The 25,293-nt window shown below is 39.0% G+C and overlaps 1 protein-coding gene across 2 annotated transcripts in view; it reads left to right on the plus strand.

Moving 5' to 3' along the window:
* Window positions 1–25,293, plus strand: part of SASH1 (SAM and SH3 domain containing 1) — a 287,008-nt gene that overhangs the window by 67,422 nt on the left and 194,293 nt on the right. The window contains exon 1 of one of the 2 annotated variants that reach the window (XM_072643666.1): window positions 6,551–7,460. The exons of the other annotated variant lie outside the window; for it this stretch is intronic. Coding sequence (XP_072499767.1) covers window positions 7,341–7,460 — 120 coding nt within the window. The 5' untranslated portion in view covers window positions 6,551–7,340. Of the gene's footprint in view, window positions 1–6,550; window positions 7,461–25,293 lie in introns of those variants that run through there. 2 annotated transcript variants of the gene reach the window in all.

The following is a 25,293-nucleotide window of genomic DNA, read 5'->3' on the forward strand; positions in this document are numbered from 1 at the left end:
CTAGACTCTAGGCTGTAGACCAATGAGTAGTTAAGTGACTAGATCAGGGTCATACAACTAGCATGTGTCAGAGGCAGAGCTGGAATCCACGGTATTCTGAGTTCAGTTTTCTATCCATTACCCCACATTGCTTCTCAGATTATTGTATGAAATTTTAAAATATACAGCTGTGATATTTTCATCCCTGATGAAAGAATTTCCAGGCAAACCCACAATATTTGCTCAGTTTAGGATAGCATCTAAGGACTCATATTGTTCCCTTTAAGATAGAAGAAGCCTTACTTGGAATTCACAGAGTCAATTAATTCCTGAGAAGGAAAGGGCATGGAGACCTGGCTCCAGTCTTGTCCCACCCTAAGCCATAACTCTTCACTTTTCCTCTAAACTGGGAGTGGAGAACCTGCAGCATCGAGGCCACATGTGGCCCTTTAGGTCCTCAGGTACAGCCGTTTGACTAAATCCAAGCTTTACAAAACAAATCTTTTTAATAAGGGGATTTGTTATGTGAAGTTTGAATTCAAAGAGCCACACTTGAGGACCTAGAGGGCCACATGTGGCCTTGAGGCTACATCTTTGCCTAAACCTACATCCTCATTTTTTCCCTTGCATTCTTTCTATCTCCATCATCCTTACCCCTAAATTCAGGGGTTCATGTCGCTAGAAATTAGGCTTGTTTGCTTTGAAGAGAGCTATAAAAAAGTACGGATGTTGCAGGCTTTCTCTGTACATGCATCCCTCAAAGCATGATGGATTATATTCTTACTCCCACTTTAGGTCTTTCTGAAAGGAACTGACTCCAAGAAAGAATGAAATGAGTACCTGTTCTCTTTGTTCAATCTAAGAGACATACACACAAAATATGTCAAAAACAAATTAGACTTTTCATATTTTTTCCTATCTGGGCATACATCATTAGTTAAACTAAAGGAAGAGTGTGGTGATAACTTTTTTTTTCTTAAAGCATGGTTTTTTTAAAGACTGTTATATTCTAAAGAGTTATTCAATTTCTATAGCTGCTTTGTTGTCCTTACTTAATTGCTTCTAATTCTCAAAAAAACCTTTTTATATATGACCTGGAGATCATTCAGTCACATGAACACAATCTTTTTTGCTTGTTTATCAAGGTACTCTTTAAAGTATGTACTAGTATAGTTCACTCCCTCTATTTTATCTTTTTTATTGTTTGCTTATTCTAACCAGCTTGAACTAAGTGCTTCATTTTGAGGTAACCATTGTTATTCTACCTGGGTAACAGTAATAATTAAGTTATTCAATGAATGGGCATTACCTCACTTAAAGAGAATACTTGAAAAAGCCTTAGCCTTATGGGCCAAGGTCTCCCAGTGCATCCTGGATCATCTCCAGTCATCCTGATGAATATCTGGTCACTGGATTCAGATGGCTCTGGAGGAGAAGTGAGGCTGGTGACCTGCACAGCCCTCCCTCACTCAAATCAAAGTCAACCGAAAGTCATGTCATCATTTCTCTGATGTCATGGTTCTCTTTGAAAATGAAGGATGAACACAATAGTTAACATTTAAGTAGTATGTTATAGCTTGCAAATCAACAAGCATTTATTAAGCACCTACTATCTTCCAGATACTGGGATACAAAGACAAAAAGAAAATAGTCTCTGTCCTCAAGGGCTGGCAGTCTTTTGAGGTAGGTAGGACTTATTATGCCCATTTTATGGATGAGGCAGTGTGATGTGCTATTTAGAACACTTGGACTTGAAGTGACAAAGACCTGGGTTTTTGAATCCTACCCTGGATGTTTATTTGCCTTGTGAGCCCTGGAGTTGTGGTTTCCTTCCTGTAAAATAAGGTGTTTAGGTTTGATAACTTCTGAATTACATTTCAGCTCCAAATCTAATAATCTTATGAAGAAGTTCATGTCAGAGATGTTAATCAACTCCTCTAAGTACATATTTAATATAGCACAGGAGAGAGAGCTAACATTTGAATACAAATCTTATGCTTCCAAATTTAACCCTCTTTCTAATGTACCTCATCTGCCTCCCAAGATGATGAGCTGTCTTTTCAGACACAGATTCAGGACTTTAGAATTATGAGATTAATATATTGTTAACAATACTAAGAGGAGAGATAAATAGGCAAAACAGTATGAACTCCCAATTATTTCCTGTTCATTCTTAGATTTTTGCATTCTTGCTTGTTCTTCACTTTTTATTCTTGGTAAAAATTACAAGGAATAGGGTCATAAGTGGTGCCTAAGTAAGTATTCCACTCTACTAGAATCTGACCTCCAGTTTCCAGTTTTCATTCTAGGATTTTGGCAATTTAAAAAATATTTTTGAGTAAACACAGTGACCCCATTTTAAACAAATAAATCTTATTAAAAGTATTTGTTTTATGTGTCAAGCTCATAACAAAATGATTAAAAATAGACTGCAGAATATCAGCTAAGAGATAGTGGTTATTGGAGTAGGAAGGGCAGTCATGTACTGGGAGATGAACATACGCACTGTAATGTTAACAGACCTAGAAGAAGGACTGGAGCCTTTCCTTCCCTTTTGGAAGATTTATGGTAGGACACGGACAAAAATTACAGAATGAGAAAGGCTAATGATCTGGACTTTTGGAGAAAATACTCGTATCAATGAAATCATGAAGCTTTTGGAGTTCAGAACTATTATTAGTGTTAGATACTAAGGACTAGACATTTTGAACATAAAGAAAATGTGGTTTTTTAAGTCAATTTCTTTACACTTCATTTTCTTCATCTATAAAATGAGAGGGTAACCCCTTATATGAAAAAGTCACAAAGTTTTCACTAGATGAAGCCTAGGGTGCTTTCCAAGTCTAACAGTATTATTCCGTGGTTCTGCATTTTATTATTATAATTGTATGGGAACAAAAATCTATAAAGACTCATTTATTCTGTAAGTAAGCCCTTGTGTTTTATTCTAAGGAAGCAAAGATGACTAAGACATAGTTCTTGCCTTCAAAGTTCTTACAAATCCAGGATAGAAAACCTTTAAGCAATGGCAAGTCAACATTGACTGTGGAGAGACAAATAAATCTTTCATGTAGCAGAGACAAGGTGATTCACTTGAGTTAAATCATTATGCAATCCATGAGTAAAGAGATAGGAGTGATAATTAAGAAGAGCAACTAACTTATTCATGTAGCCAGTGTGGAAAGGACCACATTCATATTTCAGATAATAACCCCATAAACATGAGTATTTTGAAATTGCATACAGTTATACCACCTCATTAATAATTAGGTGATTCTAGATCACAGATCAAGAACATATTTAGTAGATTTTCCATCCATACTTTTCTTCTTGCTACAATGCTGGTTAATGTGTTAAAATAAAATGATCTTATGATGGCCCCCACATATAATAGCACCACCTCTAAAGAGGTAGGAGGGAATTGCCTCATCACATGGATGGGGAAACTGGAGAATAGAAAGGTCAAATTTTTCCCTGAGGTCACATAAAGAGTCAGTAAGAAGCAGATATGGAATTAGGGTTCAAGATTCCAGATCCCAGTTTAGTACTCCAGATGCAGACTGTGGTGTCTATCTTAGGGTATGGTACTAATATACCTATGATGCTTCATCTTTGAAGTCAAACTGTTTTGAATACTATTTCTTTTACATTTTATTTCCCATCTCTTTGCCTTTGCCCAGGCTGTTGCTCATTCTTGGAATATATTTCCTCCTCATCTCTACCTCATGAAGTCCCCAGGTTCCTTCAAAGCCCAGCTTAAGTGTCCTACTCCCCCCAATCAGAAGCTTGTCTTGATCCCACTCCCTCCTCCCCACTTGTTTAACATCCTCTTTCTAGAAATAATTTTACATATATTTTCTAATTGTTTTCCACATACACAGTGTTTCCTCCAACAAAATTTAAGCTCCTTGAGGACAAATACTATTTTTTCTCTTTGGAACCCCAGGGCCTATTTAATGCATGGCATATTTTGGATCATAACTGGGATTTTTATTGGTAGAAGGAATTCACCTACTAAAAAAAGAGCACCAAATGCTCTGCCACTTAGAATCTAAGAGAGTTACCAGGAGGTAGTGAATAACCAGTGGTGGGGAACCTGCAGCCTCGAAGCCACATGTGGCCCTCTAGGTCCTTAAGTGTGGTCATTTGACTGAATCCAAACTTCACAGGGTTATAAAGCTAATATATGTCAGGTAAGACTGGAACCCAGGTATTTTGAGCTAAAAGGCCAACTCTATCCACTCTAGTAAACATTTCTCAAATGTAAAATCACATATTTCAAAGTGCTCTGCAAATCTTAAACTGCTATTTAAATGCTAGCTATTATTATTATCATATACAAACTACTGTGCTAGGGTTTGGAATGGAAAATACTTCTCTCTCTTCCACTCCAAAATATAAGACCTTATCTTTCTGCCAGCTACTGCTACCAAGGCAGGGGGAAAAAGCCCTTTAATATACTGCTATACATTTAGAGAAATATTTTTTAAAATCTACATCTGATTCTTTGTTAAAGTGGTTATGGAAAGATAGCTGTTTTGACAGGAGCTCTGGAACACCAGTACTCTGCCAAAGAAGTTTAGTGTATACCATGGAAGGAGGTACACCAAGTTGTTTTCAGGACCTCATTGGCTCTGGCTTCCTTCATTTAGATTCATTCCCCTTACCCTAAGCTATTATGGGGGTAGGCCCAGGACAAACTTACCCCTGGGACTTGGCCGGCCCTGACTTCCCCAATTCAGCTTCCTGGTCACGTAAGGACATAAAACGCAGCCACATGGAGATTATGTCCTTCAGACGCGGCAGATTTCTGAAGCCTACAAAAAAAATCACTCTACTTTGCCTTGCTGTTCAGATGCTTTTCCACAGTGAGGGAGGGAAGGGAATTACATATATAGAAGCTAAGTACCTGTACCTCTTTATTCTTGTGGCATACATTGATATGTGGGGTAAAATAGATCTCCTAGTGTTCAGCGTCCAGTGATTTTCAAGTGCCTCAGTTCATCCCAACATCCCAAAACTGAACTAAGAGAGTGCTGCTATTAAAGCTGCACCTCTGACAATTATATTTTCTTAAATGCAAAGTTTCACCTCTTTATCTGCATTCAAGGCCCATCTAAAATCTTATTGCACCCTACCTTTCGAGTCTTATCTCATTCTACAACTCCCTTACACTTTTGCAATCTGGCAGAATTGGACTCTTCCCTATCCTACAGGTCCTGAACTTACCGCTTTCCTTCCTTTGCTCAAGCTCTTTCCTTTGTCTGAAATGTCCCCTCTCTACTTATTTATTGAATTCTTTCTTTATTTATAACTTATTGAATTCTTAACTATTCTTAAAAGGCTGACTCACAAGTCACCTCCTTCCAGAAGTCTTCCTTGATCTCTAACCTCACTAGGATGACAATGTCTGTTCTCCCAGACTTCACATGCTTTTGGTCCTTTTTTTCATTTTCCTAGATTGTGCTTAAATATTTGCATATATTTTTATAAACATACTGTGAGATTGGGGAGAATGACTAGGTTTTGTTGCAGAATATAAGCTTTTAGAAGAAAGAGCTTGTCTCACTTTTTTATTTGTCCTGTCAGGGACTAGTACAGTAACATCCACACAGTTACAACTGATTGGAGACTTTGAATTGTTCTGCACATGTGACTTTCCATCCCCAGCCTTCATATCTTTGCACAAATGGTTCCTCTTGGTCGGGTCAGATTCCCTCCTCATCTTCCCCTGGTTGTAGCATCCCTAGATTTCTTTCAAAGCCCAGCTCATGTGTGACTTCTTATGAGTTCTTTCCTGACTCCCCCAGTTGTTAGTAGGGCTTCCCCATCCCAGCCCCCCCCACTCCCGTTCTTGAAATTATATTTACTTAAATTCTTACAGGTTGTAGCCTGTCCGTAGAGCAAGAGTGCTTGAGGGCAAAGATGGATGTTTCTTTTTGAGTCCCCAAGACCTAGCCTTGTATGGGGCACAAAATAAATGCTTGTTAAATTGAGTCTCAACATCAAAGTTAAGATTCTTGGTAGCCCAGCTAAGTGCCCTAAATTCATTTTTATTTCTGAAAGAATCATGAAGAAAAAAATCTTACTCCAGGGCGTCTCCCTGGCTAAAACCAATCAATCAGTCACAGGTGTGTTTGTTGACGGTGTTGCCATCATAACACGTGGTCTTACACCGAGCCTGGCCCTACCCCTACCTAATGTAAAGATATCCCAGATACCCCAAAGCCCCTTGCCCGCTGGAGTTAGAGGCTTTGAGACGGCGGTGGAGGCCTGGGTGGCGAGGGGGCCAGCCACCCAAATAGCAGCGCCACTACGAAGGAAAAGGGCGGATCGGTGCCCAGGCTTTCCCCACTTGTTTTTATTCCCAAGTCTTGCCCAACAGGGGCAGGGCTGAAATTCCGCGGCGGAAAGGTGGGGAGACTGAAGACACTTGAAGCCCTGGTCAAGTCCGTAGGGACGACTAGTTTAAAGATTAACTTTGTCCACGAGAGAAGCGGGGTCCCCCCCCCCCCAGAAAAGAGCAGTGTCGGGAGGTTGAGGGCAGCCCAGCCTAAGCAGCGGCGGCACCAGCAGCAGCCTTGGCGCCGGGGGCTCCGCGGGGCCGCTCTTTCAACAGGCGGCTTGTTCTCCCTTTCGGGGGCTCATTTCCATCCGAAGAGCCTGCCATCAGAGCACCTTTTGTTGCTAAAAAGCTTTCTGACGCTTGGGGGGCGGGGGGGAAGACAGACTGAGGGAGCAGTCATGTGAAACTGGAAGAGCTCATTCGGGACAGAGGGGGCTTGGGGTTTGCCTGCGAACTGGAGCCGGAGCGGGCCGACTCCTGGGGGGCCGGGGCCGGCTGGACAAGCAGAAGGGAGGAGGCGAGGGCTGGAGAGGGCTCTGTCTGGTGGCTGGCCCCGGGAGAAACGCCTTCTTTGTCCGTCGGATCGCGTCGGTGCTGCAGGGAATCCCCATCGGGACGCCCAGTGGTGTGACCGAGCTGAGCCTCCAGCTCCCCTGGGGCTGGCTGGAGCTCCCGCAGGAAAGTTTGGGAAGGCATGTCTGCGCTGCAACCCTGGCTGGTGCCGGGCAGAGCTGTGCGCCGGGCGCGACGGGAACCAGGGCAGAGCTGGAGCTCCTAAACCATACTCTGGCCTCGAATCTGGATCGGAGGACGCTGCCTCCGCCCCCTTTTCCCCCTTGGGGCATGCACTGGGGAAGCTGTCTGTATCCCACACCGGTGACTAGGAGGAAGGCATGGTGAAGCAGCTCGGCGGGGCTGGAGAAGTGTTTACTGTTGGAGTTGTGTGGTGGAGGGCAGGCGCATCGCCACCCACCAGTGACTCTAGTGAAACTCGGGTGAGGTAGAGGGCACAGCCATGGAGCAGGATCAAGCCGCATGTCCCGAGCCAGAGCCTGAGCCAGAGGCAGAAGCAGAGCCAGACAGCATCATGTCTGACGCTTTCTCTAGGCTCTGGACAGATGTCATGGGGATACTGGTGAGTTACCTGGGGAACGAGAAAGGAAGGATGACCGAAGACCTTTAAGGTCGGATCGGAGTAAGAGTGGTGCTCCAGCTTAATCTTCTCTGCCATCCTCATTCAGGGGTGTAGCCATTGCCTTGTTGAGTTTGTAAAAGTCGATTTGTTGCTTGGGGGTTAAGCACACTTGGGAATCGGGTTTCAGTGCCCCTGTGAAAATGGATCGACATCAGATCAGTTCCTTGGTCTCTGGGGATTATTGTATAGACAAGTTTTCTCTTGGGCACCTGCTGAAAAATTAGTGGAGAGTAGGCAAATGTATCTCAGAAAGGTTGAGCTCCAAGGAAGAGAACTTCACACTGGATCCAACAGAACTTTTGGATTTGGGGACAAGTCTGTGGCCCATACTTGTATTTGTCTCTCCTTTGTTGTTTGACCTTCACAGGAACCACAACCATTGCTTTACTCAGAACTGCCTCAAAATAGATTACATTGTTTTCAGTTTTATGTTGGTTGATCAGATTTTGTGGACCAAAATGGAATTTATGTTGCGAATTCTACATTGTTGTGCCATTTAAAATGCTTGATAACAAAATATCTCTCCAACTTGGCATTATGAAGTATGCAAGAGGATTAGACTTCAACCTGAACCAATCTTTAATAACTCTGGGAATGAGTAGGGAGTTGCTGGGTGTTTTTAGAGTGTGTTGGGTTAAGAGTGGGGGGGGGAGAGGGAGGGGGAGTGTGATGGAAGGGGGAAGGCAGGATAGAGACTATCACAATCCAGATCCAAAAAATAGTTGCAGATTTAGAAAATTATGCACTGCCTATGTCATACAGTACATCTGTGTTCTTATGTAAATTCATAGAACCTCTTGTTTGAAAAGACTGATTGGATGATGACTGATACACAGTAGACATTTTCCAAAAAGACTAATTACTCTTCTTACCTCCCCTCCCCCTTCAACTTTTCCCTAAATCAAAACCCACCAGTTATTCCATTTGTTCTGTCAATTGTTTCTGTCACTGATGTTACATCTAGAAAATTAAGGAAGGATAAGTAATAGATGGCTTATATTTCTCTTGCATTTTATGAATCATAATTTTGGACAGGAAGAAACATCTGCTTTTTAACTAATTGTATTACATTAAGGTTGATGTTTTTCCCCAGAAACTTTTTCAAGTGCCATTGAATTGGTTGAACTATGTTGGTAGGTTGTTTTGAAAAATTCTCCAAAGCAGGAAAAATGCTTTATTATTTCTTCTTCCTCCAAATTATTTATTCCTACTTAGAAGCTTTCAAAAATTGGAAATTCAGTTGTGTAGCATCCTATTATAGCCACTATATTTTGGTTAATGGCTCCAACGAAAGAATGGGATCTGAGTCAATGGCGGTGGGGAAGGGAAGAAAGGGGTGGAGATAGGAGGGCAGGAAGGGAGCTGGTCATGAAGTCGGCTGGCATTTACTGAAGAGATGTTTTCTCTCTCCTGGCAGGTTTTGAAACTGTTTGGCCAGTTACAGCAAAGTCTTGTTTGGCTGACTTAGAGATGGGTGGGGCAGAAGGAGATCAAACCTGTTATTCAATGGGCAGATGCAGGAGGGAAGAAAATGTGTACTTTTTTCAAAACTAACAGCATGGGCTAAGGTTTGAAAGTATGTAAACTCTGCCATAAACAAGTTGTTTTCACATGTGTTTTCCCACCCTTACATATCTTGTTTTCCTATAGGGTACATTTAGCCCTTTGAATGCTTTCCTTAGCAAAACTACCCAGTAATTTTACCTACAAAGACATGTCTTACCTCTTTTGTGAACATGCCTACAGGAAGAGTCCAGGTTTGTAGCAAAAAGTTTGACATTTCACCTTGACTGCAATTTATTTAAAACCTTATAACAGTTATTACTGTTCTGAATGCTGGAAACTTATCCTAGTTACTTTAAAAGTCTTGTTTCTAGTGCTGCTTCTTTTGGGATATTGTGCCAAACAGCACAGAATGCCATATTTTTCACTTAGAGATTGTTCTTGGCTAAGATACTGGAGTGATTTGCCATTTCCTTCTCCACTGGATTAAAACAGAGGTAAATGACTTGCCCAGGGTCACACAACCAGTAAAGTGTCAGAAGCTGAATTTGAACTCAGGTCTTCCTGATTCCAGGCCCAGTATCTATCCTGAGCCATCTAGCTTCCTACCTTTTCTTATCCTTATTGAAACAGATGTCCTTCAATTCCTTTTTTTTACCATAGTGAAATCTAATAATGGTTACATTAGCATGACACTTAATGGTTTTCTGTCCTTGTTTCAACTGATCCTCAGAAAAACATCATGAAGCAGACAGAACAAGTTTTATTGTTGTCACTTTACAGATAAGGAAACTGAAATGACTTCTCCAAGGTAAATAGAACTGGGGACTGGAACCCACTGGAACCCTCTTTCCATTTTAGCAGGACTATCTTTCTAGTACTTGCCACCTCAAATTAACTTATTAAGTTGTCTTTGCCAACATACAGTAAATGCAATATGAAAAGATTCTTTCAGAATCTTAAATCAACTCATATTGGCATCTAATCTTTAGGTAATCTAAGCATTAGATTTTTAGCACAAAAATCTAACTTCAAAGCTAACAGATAACAATAGCACATCTATTAAGTATTTTAAGTTTGAAACGCACTTTTGCATGACAACCTTGTGAATTCAGTAGTACAACATATAATTTATTCCCCTTTTCAGATAAGGAAACTGAGGCTAAGAGAGGTAAGCAATTTGCCCATAGTCATACAGCTATCAGAGTTAGGATTTGAACTTTGCTTATGGGATAAGTCCATGAAAACATTAAAATAAAATAGCAATATGATATTTTTTCCTGGAAAGCAATAGTGGCCGTGATAGAAACTTGAATGTCAGGGTCTTCAATGCTGGTAACTTGCATAGATCCCATGCTTGAAGTAATATGGGTGTTTTTCCTAAATTGTAACCCATGCACACTTTGACCTCCGTGATATTTCCATAAATCCTCCCCAGGGGAGTCCACTCTGAATACTTAAGAGTTTTTGATATTGTAGTCTTACTTATTTTTCCATTCACAACAGCGTCTTTTTTCTCCTTGTTGATAGATGTCCTTTTAAATTATTTGTTAGCAGTGCAGCTTGCTCACCCCCTCCTTTAATCAAACCATTGCCTTTAACCAAACCAAAACTTTACTTAATAGTTATCCAATAAATATGTAATCATTTACATATTTGAATACTCATTCAAATACTTGGATTCAAGGGTAGTTGAATAATGCATGCTTGGGCACACTAATAAGTATTAGTTAGCTGTTTGATCTGTACCAGCACAGTATGGTAGTACTCATGCCCATTGAGTTGCTAAATAGAGCATTTTGGGTGGTGATTTTACTGCTGTAATTTTAGAGAAGAAATGACACAATTTATGTTTTCGCCAAAAAGACCCCTTAATCCTGTACTGTGCTTAGCCTCTAATTAATTTTTGGTGCTTCCTATAAATGCTAAAAATAGAAGTAATAATAGAAGTATAAATGGAAAGTGCAAGAGAAAACTAAGCTGCTTGAGGGCAGTGGACAGATCTAAATCTAGCTGCAAATACTGGAGGACTTATTAGTCAAGTGCTATTTTAATAGATTCATGGTACAAACTGAAACGTTTGCAACTTAGGAAATCACTGTGCGGTTTGGATAATTAAAACCCCTTCATAGAAAGCATGCTATGCAATAACTCCACAACATTTGTTCTGAGTTCCTGCGTACAGGGCATTTTCCATTATGAAATGAGGCTTCTGCTAAGTCTTATGAAAGTGAGAATTGGGTGTGATTTTAGCTCTTTACCTTTCATTCAGTGGGTAAGTGGTTCCAGATGTTCTTTATCCTTTGGGCAGCCACTTTGAAAACTGTATTAGTTGGTAAATATTTATTTAATTTGTTACAAATGGTGGACTCTTACTTACTCATGATCTTATTATCCACTGAGTGAATTACCAATATGGTGAGTCTTTCCCAAACCAAAAATTAGTGTGCATGTTTTGAAAAAATAATTTTTCTTTAAAAAAAAAACCCCAAAACTTTTCTTGAAGTCCTGAGGGGAATCCTGGTCACAGTAGGTATTAAAGGCCTCTATCTGAACTAGAGTGTTTCTCTTCCTTTTGGGCCTGCTGGAGAATGGGAAGGAGGGAAAGTTAAACTCCTCTCAGTTTTCCCACTTTATAAGTACCTCTTATTTACCTTATCTTTGATTTTATGTCACTTCCCCTTGACATTTTACTATTAGTAATGTGCTGGGTTCCTACAATTTGCACCCAGCAGTTAGAAACGTGTAAATAGCCCCTGTTTCTCAGCACCCTTTAAGTTGAAAGTATATTCTAATTGGGGGTGGGGGGGGAGGAATGAAATTAATGCTTTCTGAGTATATCTCAGCTACTCTTATCCTGACTTGATCAATGGGATAATTTTAAAGTGTTGTTCTGTCATTCTGGGTGAATGATGATGGGCTAGAGAGCAAGAGATCAACACAGTCTTTCACAGGGGTCATCCACTTTACAGAGGCCTTGAGCCTTGTTCATTTGTTCACCCCCTCTTTTCCTTCCCCCCTCCATAGCTAGGGTGAGTCACTTAAATCTCCCCACTGTCCCATCTTCATAGTTCAAGTGGATAGGAGAAGGGCAGTTTGAGTTGGCTTTGAGTTCTATGGAAATATTAGTGTTCCTTTAAAATGCTAAAAATGTAGGTTGAAATCAAAGTTTCCAAAGGCTTAAGAGTCACATTTTACGCCAATCCCAGACCATCTTAATTATCTCTTAACCTTTTAAGTCATTCCCAGAATGCTATGCCAAATGAAGATAAGGAATTTGGAAGGAAGAAAAAAAGGCATTACTGCTACCACCTTAGAACTGGATAATGACTATTAGCATGTCTGCTACCACTTACTGAGATTTACCCTGGGTTTCAGAGTTGAAGAAGACAGACTAGACTCCAAGTCAAAGATCTCTCCTGCCAAGGGTGCTACTCCTCAGAGTGTTGCTTTAACAGCCTTAAGTGTGATTAATAATATACCTGTCTTATCTCCTATTGTCTACCTATTCTCTGCCCTACTTTAGCTTCCTGAATCAGCTTTTATTAGATGTCTCTTAGTTCATGTTTTCATTTTTTTTAAAATAAGCTTTATGAAGTCCAGGGCTTACATCTCTGATTCAAATCCCAGAGTCATTTTCCCTAAGTACTATCAGTTGTCTGTCCATTTTATTTCCTGTTCCTCCTTCACTGCCCTAAACTTTTCTCCTCCCAAACACTTTGAGAGCTAGAGCTATATATTCATTTCCCATTTACATTTTTCTTTCAACTTTGGTAGGTGTTGCTTAACTCCACCTTGACTATTTCTAGAAGGTTTAAGGATATCATACTTTTAGTTCAAAGTACTCTTAGATTGTGTGTTAATAAAAAACATATAAACACATAACACATATAAACACTTAAAACAGCTGTCTTCTCCAAAGAAAACTAAATGACTTTGCAATTTATCTGTTAAAAGTTTTTTATAATCTTGGGCAATTGACTTCTGCTTTGTGGGTCTCAGTTTCCTCATCTGCAAAATGAGATCAGACTAGATCATCATCTTTTAGAGAGCTAAATCCTGTGATCCTATAAACTCTAATTTAGAACATAGTGAAGTGATACGTAACTATTAAATCCTTAACCAGGTTAGTAATAGAAAACATAATAAAAAAAATAGTTGAATTATGTTTCCTGAAAAGTAAATGTATGATGTAGATAAAGAACTGTACTTAGCCTTTTACTCTATGAATATAACAATCACAGAAAACTTAAAGGGTCCTACTTACATGCAGTCAAAGTTATCTCATTACCCAAAGGTTGACTATCAGGTTTGAAGTGCTTAATGAAAAAAAAAATGGCTACTAGCAGCTCATGAAAATTGTCTGTAGAAACAGTACAGTGGTTGCAGTCTACAGTGATATTAATGAAATTACAGAGCATTTGATGAGCAGCCACATGTTACAGTGGATAGAATGAAGGCTTGGAGTCAGGGAAGACTTGTCTTCCTGAGTTCAAATCTGGCCTGAGGCACTTACTAGCTGTGTGATCCTTAGCAAGTCACTTAACTCCGTTTCCCTCAGTTTCTTCATTTGTAAAATAAACAGGAGAAGGAAATGACAACTCACTCCAGGATCTTTGCCAAGAAAACCCCAAATGGGGTCATGAAGAGTTAGAAATGGCTGGAAAATGACTGAACAACAGTAAAACATATTTTTATTTGTTTAGTCAAACGTTCTTCAGTTGTAGGAGGGTCACAATTATGTTGCAGGCCACAACGCCTGGATTTCTAGTGTGATGCCTCTGTTTAGATAGACAGACGGAAACGTGTATATATATGTAATGTAGGATCATCGGATTTAAAGCTGAAAAAGAGTTTAGAGGAGAAAACTTGCAAGTTTATAGATGGTGATCAAGTATGCCAAATAGTTCTGATCGTACTTCTCGAAATCATATTGGGAAACTTTACTCCGCAAACCTTTTTTGTTCAATAATTGTCTAAAATGGTGATTAGTATGGAATGAGTCACAAAGCTGCTTCTGAGTACCTTATCTGTTCGGTATCGTTTCTGTTTCATGAATGTTACAAAGGAAAACAATCTGTTATGGAGAAAGTAGACTCATAAAGATAACCTATCTTGTATCTTTTTGTTGCACACCAGAGTACGCAATATAGACATCTCTTTCAAAGAGCCAGTGTAGCAAAGAATCCTGGTTTCTAGGAGATCAGCAGAAAAAACTTGCTAAGAGTAACAGAGTGTCTCTTTTCTGTTCAGTGTTCATTTTACAGATATCAACTTCTTACATGTCTTGTTATTTTCAGGTTATTTATACATTTCTCTTTCTAATGAAATATGAATTAACTTTGTGACCCTAAGCAAATAACCTTTCTCAGACTTGTTTTCAGTATCTATAAGATGAGACTAATAATAGCACCTACCTCCTAGGGTTGTTGAAAAGGAACAAATTTACACACGCACGTGTATGTATATGCATATACGTATGTGTATATATACTATACATGTGTATGCATACATTTAATGTTAGCTATTATTAATAACAATAAGAATAAATAATGGCAATTTCATGTATAGTCTTCAAATTGTCCTCTTGGACAATTCAGCCACGGACCATTACTTTAACTGTCCTTGAGACCAATAATAGGAAACTTTTTCTTGTTTACAAGGTCCTTTGGCAACTGTGATATCAAGACAAACTCATATCTTATATCAAATATTGTTTTCTAGAAAACAGCAGTGTTGGAATTCCAGTGGATCTCCTTGATTCTGTCCTTCCATCCCTTTTTAGCCTTTGCCCTAGACTAGTCAATTCTTGCTTTCCATCATAAGGCAGTGAGAGTAAAAGAGTGAAAGGAAATGTAAATTACAACTTTGTAGGGATCAGTCCTGGCACTATTAAGTATTCATAACTACATATGCAAATTACATGGGTATGCTAATATAAATAAATGTTAATGCAAAATACAAATTGGTATCTAAAATCTATGGTTTTTTTTAAATACACCTTTGGCAGCCACCAAACCTTAGCAGTTTTCTTTTCTCAGTATAGGAATTAATATAGACACAGCAAGCAATATCTTTTCCTTCTTGCTGTAGTTAACATAAGACTGAGTTTTTTCCTGTGTAATACACACGTCTATATATGTATAAATACATGTTTTTTTAATTAAATCATCTGTGATGCAAGAGGAATATATTAAACAGAAAAAGAATCTGTGAAGAAAATTATGGGAAATTACATCTGGTTCCTAAAGTTTCTACACCTAATTTATAAAATAAACATGGGAGGAAAACACCCTTATAGTTTCCTTTGATCGAATCAGCATCAAAGCTAAAGATCCTGAGGTTAGAGGAGACAAGAGTATTAGATTTTAGAAAGTTGACTGCTTTAAATATTTGGTTTGAAAATCAAAGCACAGAATTTAAATTTTGTGTGAATATATACATTGCAGAGCAATGTTTATTTGAAATATATTAGCTCTAAAAATTTTGTCTTTTTTCTGGGCCACTAATTTCTTTTTAATTGTATTTAAAATATAGGGGTAGCATCTGCTTTTGACTTTTCAATCAAGGATTCAATTTAATTTGAAAACATAGAACTAATTTTATTTTGACCCTTTGCCTTTATTTTTTAGATAATTAATCTTTAATTTTTAACATTTACTTTCATAAGATTTTGAGTTTTAAATTTTCTCATCTTTTTTTCCTCTCTTGCCAAGATGGCATGCAATCTGATATAGGCTCTACTTATACATTCATATTAAACATATTTGCACATTAGTCATGATGTAGAGAAGAATTAGAACTATTGGGAGGAACCATGAGAAAGAAGAAACAAGACAACAAAAAAAAGAAGAGCAAATAGTATGCTTCCACATACATTCAGACTCCAAAGTTCTTTCTTTGGATGTGGATAGCATTTTCCATCCTGAGTCTTTTAGAGTTGTCCTAGGTCCTTGCATTGCTGAGAAGAGCTAAGTCTGTTGAAGTGAAGTCAGCCAGTGCACAATGTGGCTGTTACTGTGTACAATGTTCTCCTGGTTCTGCTCATTTCACTCAGCATCAGGTTATATAAGTCTTTCTAGGTTTTTCTGAAGTCTGCCTGCTCATCATTTCTTATAGCACAATAGTATTCTATTATATTCATGTATCTCAACTTGTAAAGCCATTCTCCAACTTGTGGACATTGCCTTGATTTCCAAGTCTTTGCCACCACAAAAAGAGCTGCTATAAATATTTTTGGACATATGGGTCCTTTTCCCATTTTTATGATCTCTTTGGGATATAGACCTGGAAATGGTATCATTGGGTCAAAGAGTATGCACAGTTTTAGAGCTCTTTGGGCATAGTTTCAAATTGCTCTTGAGAATGGTTGAATCAGTTCACAACTCCGTAAATTAGTGTTCCAATTTTCCCACATCTTCTCCAGTATTTCTCATTTTCCTATTTTGTCATTTTAGCCAATCTGTTAGGTATGGTGTGGTACTTCAGGATTGTTTTGATTTGCATTTCTCTAAACAATAGTGATTTAGAGCATTTCTTCATCTGACTATAGATAAGTTAATATTCTTCTAAAGCTGCTTGTTCATAACCTTTGGCCACTTACCATTTGGGGAATGACTTGTATTCTTGTAAATTTGACTCAGTTCTCTATATATTTTAGAAATGAGGCCTTTATCAGAGACACTGGCTGTAAAAAGCATTTCCTAGCTTTCTGCTTCTCTTCTAATCTTGGTTGCATTGGCTTTGTTTGTGCAAAATCTTTTTAATTTCAGTGTGATCAAAACCATCCATTTTGCCTTTCTTAATGTTCTCTATCTCGTTTGGTCATAAATTCTTCCCTTCTCCAAATTTCTGACAGGCCCTTTGCCTTTAAAAAAAATCTTTCAAATAACATTTATGTGGGAGGATATGTGCCAGAGAAGTTTTTCTCACTCTTAGAGATAGCTAGAAAATCATTTAAAATATACAGATTTTTTCAAGGGTGGGGGAAGGATCAAGAAGGTATTTGTAATAAAAAACATAATTTTCATTCAAATGCCATCTAAATTAGTACTTAAAATTGTCCAAGGCAAAAAAAAGGTTTTTTTTTTAGTGAAACCATAGTTATTCAACAGTTTGTTTTAGAATTTTGTCATTTTCCAATTAACAAGCATTTATTTTGTTTCCCTCACACCAACCATCAATCTGAAAAGAAAAAAAAGAACCCCTCAAACAAATACACATAGTCAAGCAAAACAAATTTCAATATGTCTTTGTAATTTGAATTTGTCACCTCTCAGAAGGGTGCTTGCTTCATCAGTGGTCCCCTGGAATCATGATTATTTATTACTTTGATCAGAGTTCTTAAGTCTTTCAAAGTTGATAGTCTTTACGAGGTTGTTATTTTGTAAATTGCTCTCCTGGTTCTACTCACTGCAGTCCACATCAGTTATTACAACTTTTCCCAGTTTTCTCTTAAACTATCATTTTGTTCATTTCTTATGGCACAGTGGTTTTCTATTCCATGTGCTGTGATTTGTTCAGTCATTCTCCAATTTATGGGCACTCCCATAGTTTCCGATTGTTTTCCACCATAAAAAGAGTTACTATAAACATTTCTGTACATATAGGTCCTTTGATGTTTTTTTTAATACTTGATTTGCTAGTAAACATCCAAAGCAGCCACTCAAACTAATGATTCCAGTTTTATAGTTTTAGACCCCCTTGTGAACATATGGTCTAATTTAGTTCACTTAAATTTGGCCTGTAGTATTTTGCCATGGTTTTTTCACAGCCATTTCTTTAACAACTCCAAATCATTTATTTTGGTTTTTGAATTCTAGTGAGGGAAGGTCTAGTTTCTAATTAGGACATTATGAAGACATCAACTTAGTGTTATATGTAATTAGCCCTAAATCAAGAAAAGTTACTTTCTGACACATCTTAAAGTCAAAAGAAGCTAAAAATTTAACTCATTTGCTGCAGTTATGCAGTGTTATAGACTGGCTTACAAATGGGAAGTGAACTTTTCCTTAGAGGGGTAGTGTTTTGAAAGAATTATACATATGGTATCAGGCAACCAGATCTGAATCCTGTTTTTTTTCTACTTACTATCTATGGGGAGCATGTAGTAACTCATTGAGATCCTGTCTTTCCTCTTCTTTAAAATGAGGGAACTCTAAGGTCCATTCAGCTCTACAATTGAAAGAATCCTATAAAGCTCTGCAATGGAAAGGCATTGGAAAGGAATGAAATGTCATGATTATTATTCATCTAATCCAGGGTTTCTTAACACTTCGTGTTTGTGTGTGTGTGTGTGTGTGTGTGTGTGGTGGTGGAGGTGGTGGACCCCTTTGGCAGTCTGGTGAAATCTATTGGCCCCTTCTTAGAACTTTTGTTGTTGTCAGTTATGTCCACCCTTCATATGACCCCATTTGGGGTTTTCTTAGCAGAGATACTGGAGTGGTTTGCCATTTCCTTCTCCACCTCCTTTTACAGATGAGGAAACAAACAGGCTTAAGTAACTTGCCCAGGGTCACACAGCCAGTAAGTGTCTGAAGCCAAATTTAAACTCAGGAATATGAATCTTCTGATCCAAGGTCCAGGGTTCTATCCACTGAGCCACCTAGCTGCCTCCATCCTGCACTATTACCGCAGAATAAAGAGCTAGGGTAGTACCCAAATACTCACATACCTATATGCAGCCAGCTACTTTGTTGAATTAGCAGACACTGAGAACTCCTCATTTAAATGGGGGAAAGGGGACATTCCTAGCTTATATTTCTTTGTAATAAACAAAATTCCTTAGATAGAGGAGCGGTGACCATAAAAAAAGTTGAGGTGCTATGTAGGTAAATATTCTTGATATCATTAAGGTTGATATCTTTGAAATATAAATGATTTTTTTTTTAACAAGTTCTATTCCACAGAACATACTATTCTTTTTTTTTTTTTTTGGTGGTGGTAGGGGGAGAAGGAGGATGCACTGAAGAGTGGGTGAATCTTTCCAGGAATTCCCAGCACTGTTTCCATCCTCCCTCCCCCTATAGCCACTTTTGATAATGGTCACTATTCTTCTTTCTCCCTTCCCCCCTTTTGTAATTTGAGATTTGTGTTCCATGGCTCAAAACCTGCATCCTTAGCATATTTTAACATCACTGGTTGCTGCTGGGGACTGTAAATTCCAGACTGCCAGCCTGGTTTATTCAGTTCACTTACTTGAGTTCAAGGTGAAGTAAGGACATGCACTCAGGAGGCATTTCATCCGGGGAGGACTCTGTCTCCCAGGCTGGGGCTGTATGTGTGCTTTGGCCAAGGGCATGTGTAAAGAAGGGAGTTGATGAGAAGTTTGCTCTCCATGAGAACCTCTTATTCATGAGAGACACTCAGTACATGCTTACTGAATTTAATGGTTGGTTTATGAAATTTAGAAAGGGGAAGGCACTTTAGAAGCCACCTACTCTAAACTGAGGCCTAGAGAGGTGAATTGAAGTCTTACTCATGATGCAGGTAGTAAATAACAGAGCTGAGACTTGAAAAACCCTGACTCAAAACCCTGTGCCTTTTCCTTTTGGCTGTGAGGTCACCATAAACCAGCTACTTCATTCACTTCATTCATGCTGGAAGTGTAGTTCAGTATGGTAGAACCCCAAAACATAGAATTCAACAGCCATTTTGTGATCATCTCTCCTCAAAGGGTACTGTGTTAGGTTCTGGGTTACAAAGAAAGAAACAGAACAGTCTTTGCCCTAACAGTCTACTAGGAGACTGCTGTACATACAGAAGTAAAGACCATATATATGGAAAACAATATACTACACATGTATATTAAATCACCACATACATGTATGTGTATGTATATATATACGTATATATATGTAAATATGGGTGTGTATATATAAATAATTTCAAGAGGAATACTAAGTAGGTAGTAGGGGTGAATGAAGCTAGAGAATCTCCAAGGCACAGATGATGCAGAATTATATTCTAGACATATGGAGATCATTAGTAAAAAGGTATAGAGGCAGAGGATGGAATGCTGTCTACAGGGAACAGATAATGGGCTTTGACTAGTATTTTGACTAGTATAGAGAATATACGAAGAGGAGTAATAAGAATAACTGGAAAAGTAAGTGTGAATGATATTATGAAAGACCTTAAATTCTAGGCTGAGTAGTTTCTGTTTTATTCTAGAGGTAGGTAGTATTCAGTATGAGGCTGACATGATCAGATATATATTTTAGGAACAGCCAGTAATGTGTAGGATACATTGGAGAGGGGAGATACTGGAGGTGGGGGATTAAGAAGATATTGCCACCCACCTTGCAAGAACTGGGCCTAGGCTATTTGAATGGAAAGAAAGGGATCAATAGATACATAAGTATTTATAGATACATTAGTATCAGTATCTATCTATAGATATAAGTGACATTGAAAGAGAAGGAAAGATCAAGCATTCAATCAACAAGCATTAATTAAGCGGATATTTAAGTATGGGGTATATACAACTGGGTGGAGTATTACATAGAATTCAGGAAGGCCTGAGTTCAATTCTGCCTCAGATTCTTAATAGCTGTGTATCCGTTAGCATGTCACTCAATCTCTTTGTGCCTCAGTTTCCTTATCAGAAAAAAAAAGAGTAATAAAGAAGTACCTATCTCACAGACTTGCTGTAAGGATTAAATGAATTAAATATATAAAGTGCTTTTGAAAATCATATGTAATATAATCATATATATCTGTATCTATATGTGTGTGTGTATTTGTGTGTATGTGTGTGTGTGTGTACATGCTATTAGGGAGTTTAGGTATTATTGGAGGGAAACATCTGCCCAGTTAAGTAAATAAAAAAATAAGGAGAAAGTAAAACTGGGAAGAAGGCACTAACATCTTGGTAATCTGGAAAAGTCTCATGTACAAGGTGGTCCTTGAGCTTGTGATGGTAAGAGTTGATGGGGAAGAGGAAGGACATTCCAGGCATGAATGAGTAGCCTGTACAAAGACAACAGTTGGGAGATTGGAATGTCACCTGTGAGGATAAGCAAGCAGGCGGTCTGACTGGAACCTAGAATGAATGGGTGAGTGTCATATGCTGTAAGCTTGGGAAATTAGGCTGAAGAAAGATTGGGCAAGTTTTCAAGTTCTAAGGAAGGTATTTTATATATTAAATCCTAGAAAATTACTCCAAGGTTTTGGCTAACTGAAGAGATCGTCATCATTGACAAAGTTGGGAAGGCCTGGAGGAGGGAGAAATATGAGTTTTATTTTAGACATTTTGAGTTTAAGGTTTTCTCTGGGAAATCCTAGGGGAATGTCCAGTAGGCAGTTGATAACATAGGTGTGGAGATCAGGAGAAAGATTAGTGTCAGAATGTCAATTTGGAAATCATGCATAGATATGATAATTGAATCTGCCGAAGTCTCTGAAATCACCGAGGGAGAAAGAAGAAAAGAGTGACCTAGAACCAAGCTTTGAAGGAAACTTACTCAGTGGACGTGAGGAAATGGATGATTTAGCAAAAGAACTGAGGAGAGATCCGACAGATAGAGGAGAACCAAGAGAGCAGTGTTACGCAGGCCAATGGAAGAAAGAATGTATAGGAGGAAGAGGTGTTTGTCAAAAAAGCTCAAGGATTAGGACTCAGAGAAGGCCATTATTTACAATTAAGAGGTCCTTGATAACTCTGAAAAGAATAATTTCAGTTGGGTAGTAGAGTTGAAAGGTATTGAGAAATGAGTGGGAGATATACAGATGTAGGCAAGGGATTTAGACAACTCTTTTAAAAGAGCTTGGCTATTAAAGGGTTTTTTGTTTGTATGTTTTTTTTTTTGTTTTTAGGGTTAGGGAATCCTGATCATGTTTGCAAATAAAGGGGAAGAAATCAATAGACTGAATAGACTGAAGATGATAAAGTTAATGATTGAGGGGGCTGAGATGGGAAGATATTGAATCAAGAACTCAAGTGGAGGAGTTAACCTTGGCATGGAGAAGAATTACCTCTTTCTCTTAATGATGACTGGATGAAAAGAAGAGAATAGGTTATGATAGGAAAAAGATTTTAAGGTGGGGTGAAGGGGGAAAACAGAGCTTCTCTTCATGGATAGCCTTTGTTTTCTCAGTACAGTAGGAAGCACAGATGAGGATGCTCAAATGGAACAGGGAAGAAAAGGTATAAGGTTTGAGGAAAAAGGTTTGGAACCAACACTGTTTAGAGTCTCTCAGGAAAGATTCAAAGGATTATTGGGCAGCACTGAGGGCACAACTGAGGTGAATTCAACTGTCATAGCTTTGTGATTCTTTTCCCCCTGAGCATTCAGTTCAATAAACATTTATTAAGTGCTTTCTATGGACTAGACACTGTGCTAAAAGAGGCAAAAGGTGGTTCCTGCCTACACAAAGCTCATAATTTATTGGGGGAGACAACAAGCAAACAAATCCATGTGCACATATGGGCACACACACATGCAAACTACATACTATACAAAAGAAAAAGTTAGGGAATAATTAAAAGAGTTAAGGTACTTGAATTAAGAAGGGTTGGAAAGGCTTTCTTTAGAAGATAGCATTTTAATTTGAACTTGAAGGAAGCCAGGGAAACCAATAGGCAGAGATGAGGAGGGAGAGCATTCCAGGCATGGGGAATAGCCAGTAAAAATGCTCCATGTTTGAGAACTAACAAGAAGGCCAGTGCTACTAGATCAAAGAGTGAGTTTTTGAGGAGTAAGGTGTTAGGGGACTGGAAAAGTATAGGAGGGGCTAAGTTATAAAGGAACTTTGGGGTGGGATGGTTGAGGGAGGGAATGGGGTTTGGAAGATGACCTACAGGAGTTCAGAATCATGGGAACATGTAGGGTATGACCGAGTGACCAAGATGACCAAATATTCATCCTTGACTAGAAAGTGCCACTCCTCTTCTCAGAGGAAATTGGATATCAGAGGAGAGTCAAGCACAGCATGGATGGGAGGCCCAGTCTCCCCATTCCTCTTCCTTGTGATGACTGCAAATTAGGCAAGGGATGGAGCAGAAGGAGATGGTCTCTTCAAGGGACAGGCACAGCTGAAAATGGAAGGCAGGGGCTCAAGGTCAAAAAAAGTCTCCTCACCTGAAACTGGAGCCCCAACAGGTCGAGCAGGGAGAATTGGAAGGGGGGGAAGGACTAGTCACAGGGCTGGGGAACCATTGAGGACCTAGAGGGCCATACGTGACCTCAAGGCTGCAGGTTACCCACCCCTGGACTTATGGTTTAGGAAGGATGAAGAAGACATAGAATTTCCCCTCTTTGACTCCACCCCCTTGTTCTTCAGAGTTCTTCATCCTGAATGGTGGAATAGTCATCAGTGATAAATGGTATATATACCATACAAAAAAAGTAGGGGAAAACAGTGGGAGTTTAGGAGGTTGGATTAATGAACCAAAAACTATTTATTAATCACTTCAGTAAAGACAGATTTTGACCTCAGGGAGCTTACCTTCTAATGGGAAAAACTAGACCCAGAAATGTCCAGAACTGGGGGAGGGTGGGAGTTGGGAGAGGTGAGGAGGCATTGTTGGAAAGACACCAGAGAGGTGACTCCCGGGAAAGGACTGAAGCAAAGCATAATGGGAACTTTGCTGAAATACTGTCAGGGAACAGGCAGTCACTAGTATGAACAAGAGGGGTCAGAGCTTGGTCTCTGGTGGTAGCAGCAAGTCACATGATGAGAAGTCTGTGTAGGATGTGGCCAAAGAGGAGAGAGGTGCTCCAAGTATCTCCCATTTCTGCGGTTCTCTAAAGAGAAGGTGGATGGGGTTTTGAGAGCACAGAATTTCCTTGGCTATCTTTCACAGAGGAGAGTAGATGCTACCTTGTTTTATTTATTTATGTTTTTAAAGATTAAAGCATAGAAGCTTTTCCAGTCCTTTGAGAAAAGGCAAAAATACTTGCCCAGGACCAATCAGTCCACAGCAATTATTTTTTTTCTAGTTAATTTATTTATTTTTAGTTTTCACCATTCACTTCCATAAGTTTTAAATTTTCTTCCCCTCTCTCTTCCCTCCCCCCTCCCCAAGATGGCATGCAGTCTGATGTAGTTTTTACACATATATTCCAGTTAAACATATTTTCATGTTAGTCATGTTCTATAGAATTATTAGAACTAATGGGAGGAACTATGAGAAAGAAAAAACAGAACAAAAAAGAAAATAGGGTGCTTCACTCTGCATTCAGACTCCATAGTTCTTTCTCCGGATGTGGATGGCATTTTGCATCAAGTCCTTTGGGAATGTTTTAGGACCTTGCATTGCTGAGAAGGGCCAAGTCTATCAAAGTCAGTCATTGTACACTTGCAAAAAATGAAAAAAATCCCTCAAGGAAGGATTTTTTAAAATGAGAATTTGACACTTTATGTTGAATTCTTCAGTATAATAGCAGGGATTGGGGTGGAGAGGAGGACTTTGAGTCAAGGACTGGCCTCATTGAGAAAGGAGAACAAATGACCTGGATGGCAGTATATGACTGGGACAAGGAAATGGGCTGAGTGGTAGAGATAGATGTAGTAAAACATGAGGGGTTGTTTACTGGTGGCAAAGAGACATTTTTGGAGATGAAGCAATCTTATTCCTCCTCCTGAACCAGGGTTTGGTTGAGGTTGGATGGTCATCAGGGAAAGAGTATCTAGTACATGATAAGGTGGCTAAGAATACTGTAGGTTCTGGCATTTTCTTTTGTCACAAGAACATTGAAGAGTAGCCCTTCTGAGGCACATGGAAGAGTGAGCTCCTATAAAAGTTTACGTAAACAGCTAGATGGCACAGTAGATACAGAGCCAGGTGTGGAGTCAGGAAGACTCATCTTCCTGAGTTCAAATCTGGCCTCAGATACTTACTAGCTATATGACGCTGTAAAAGTCATTTAGCCCTGTTTGCTTCAGTTTGCTCATCTGTAAAATGAGCTAGAGAATGGAAATGGCAAACCAATCCAGGATCTTTGCCAAGAAAACTCCGAATGGGATCATGAAGACAAGACTGGAAAATGACTAAACAACTAAAAATGAAATGGGAACAAGCACCTTTTCATTCTTGTTAGTTCAAAACCATAGGTGAATGCCACTCTCCTTGCCCCCAGAATGGCCTAATCAAAGCCTTAGAGTTAAAAGGGTTCTTAGAAACCATCTAGTCTACCCCACCTCCCTTTACAGAGGAAGAAACTGAATCCACAGGAGATGAAGGAACTTACTCATAGTTACCCAGGTAGTAAGGTCAGAGATTTGGACCCAAGTCCTCCAACTTCAACATTATCCTTATTTTCCTAAA

Source organism: Notamacropus eugenii, chromosome 2 (assembly GCF_028372415.1).
Source record: "Notamacropus eugenii isolate mMacEug1 chromosome 2, mMacEug1.pri_v2, whole genome shotgun sequence".
Lineage (NCBI taxonomy): Eukaryota > Metazoa > Chordata > Mammalia > Diprotodontia > Macropodidae > Notamacropus > Notamacropus eugenii.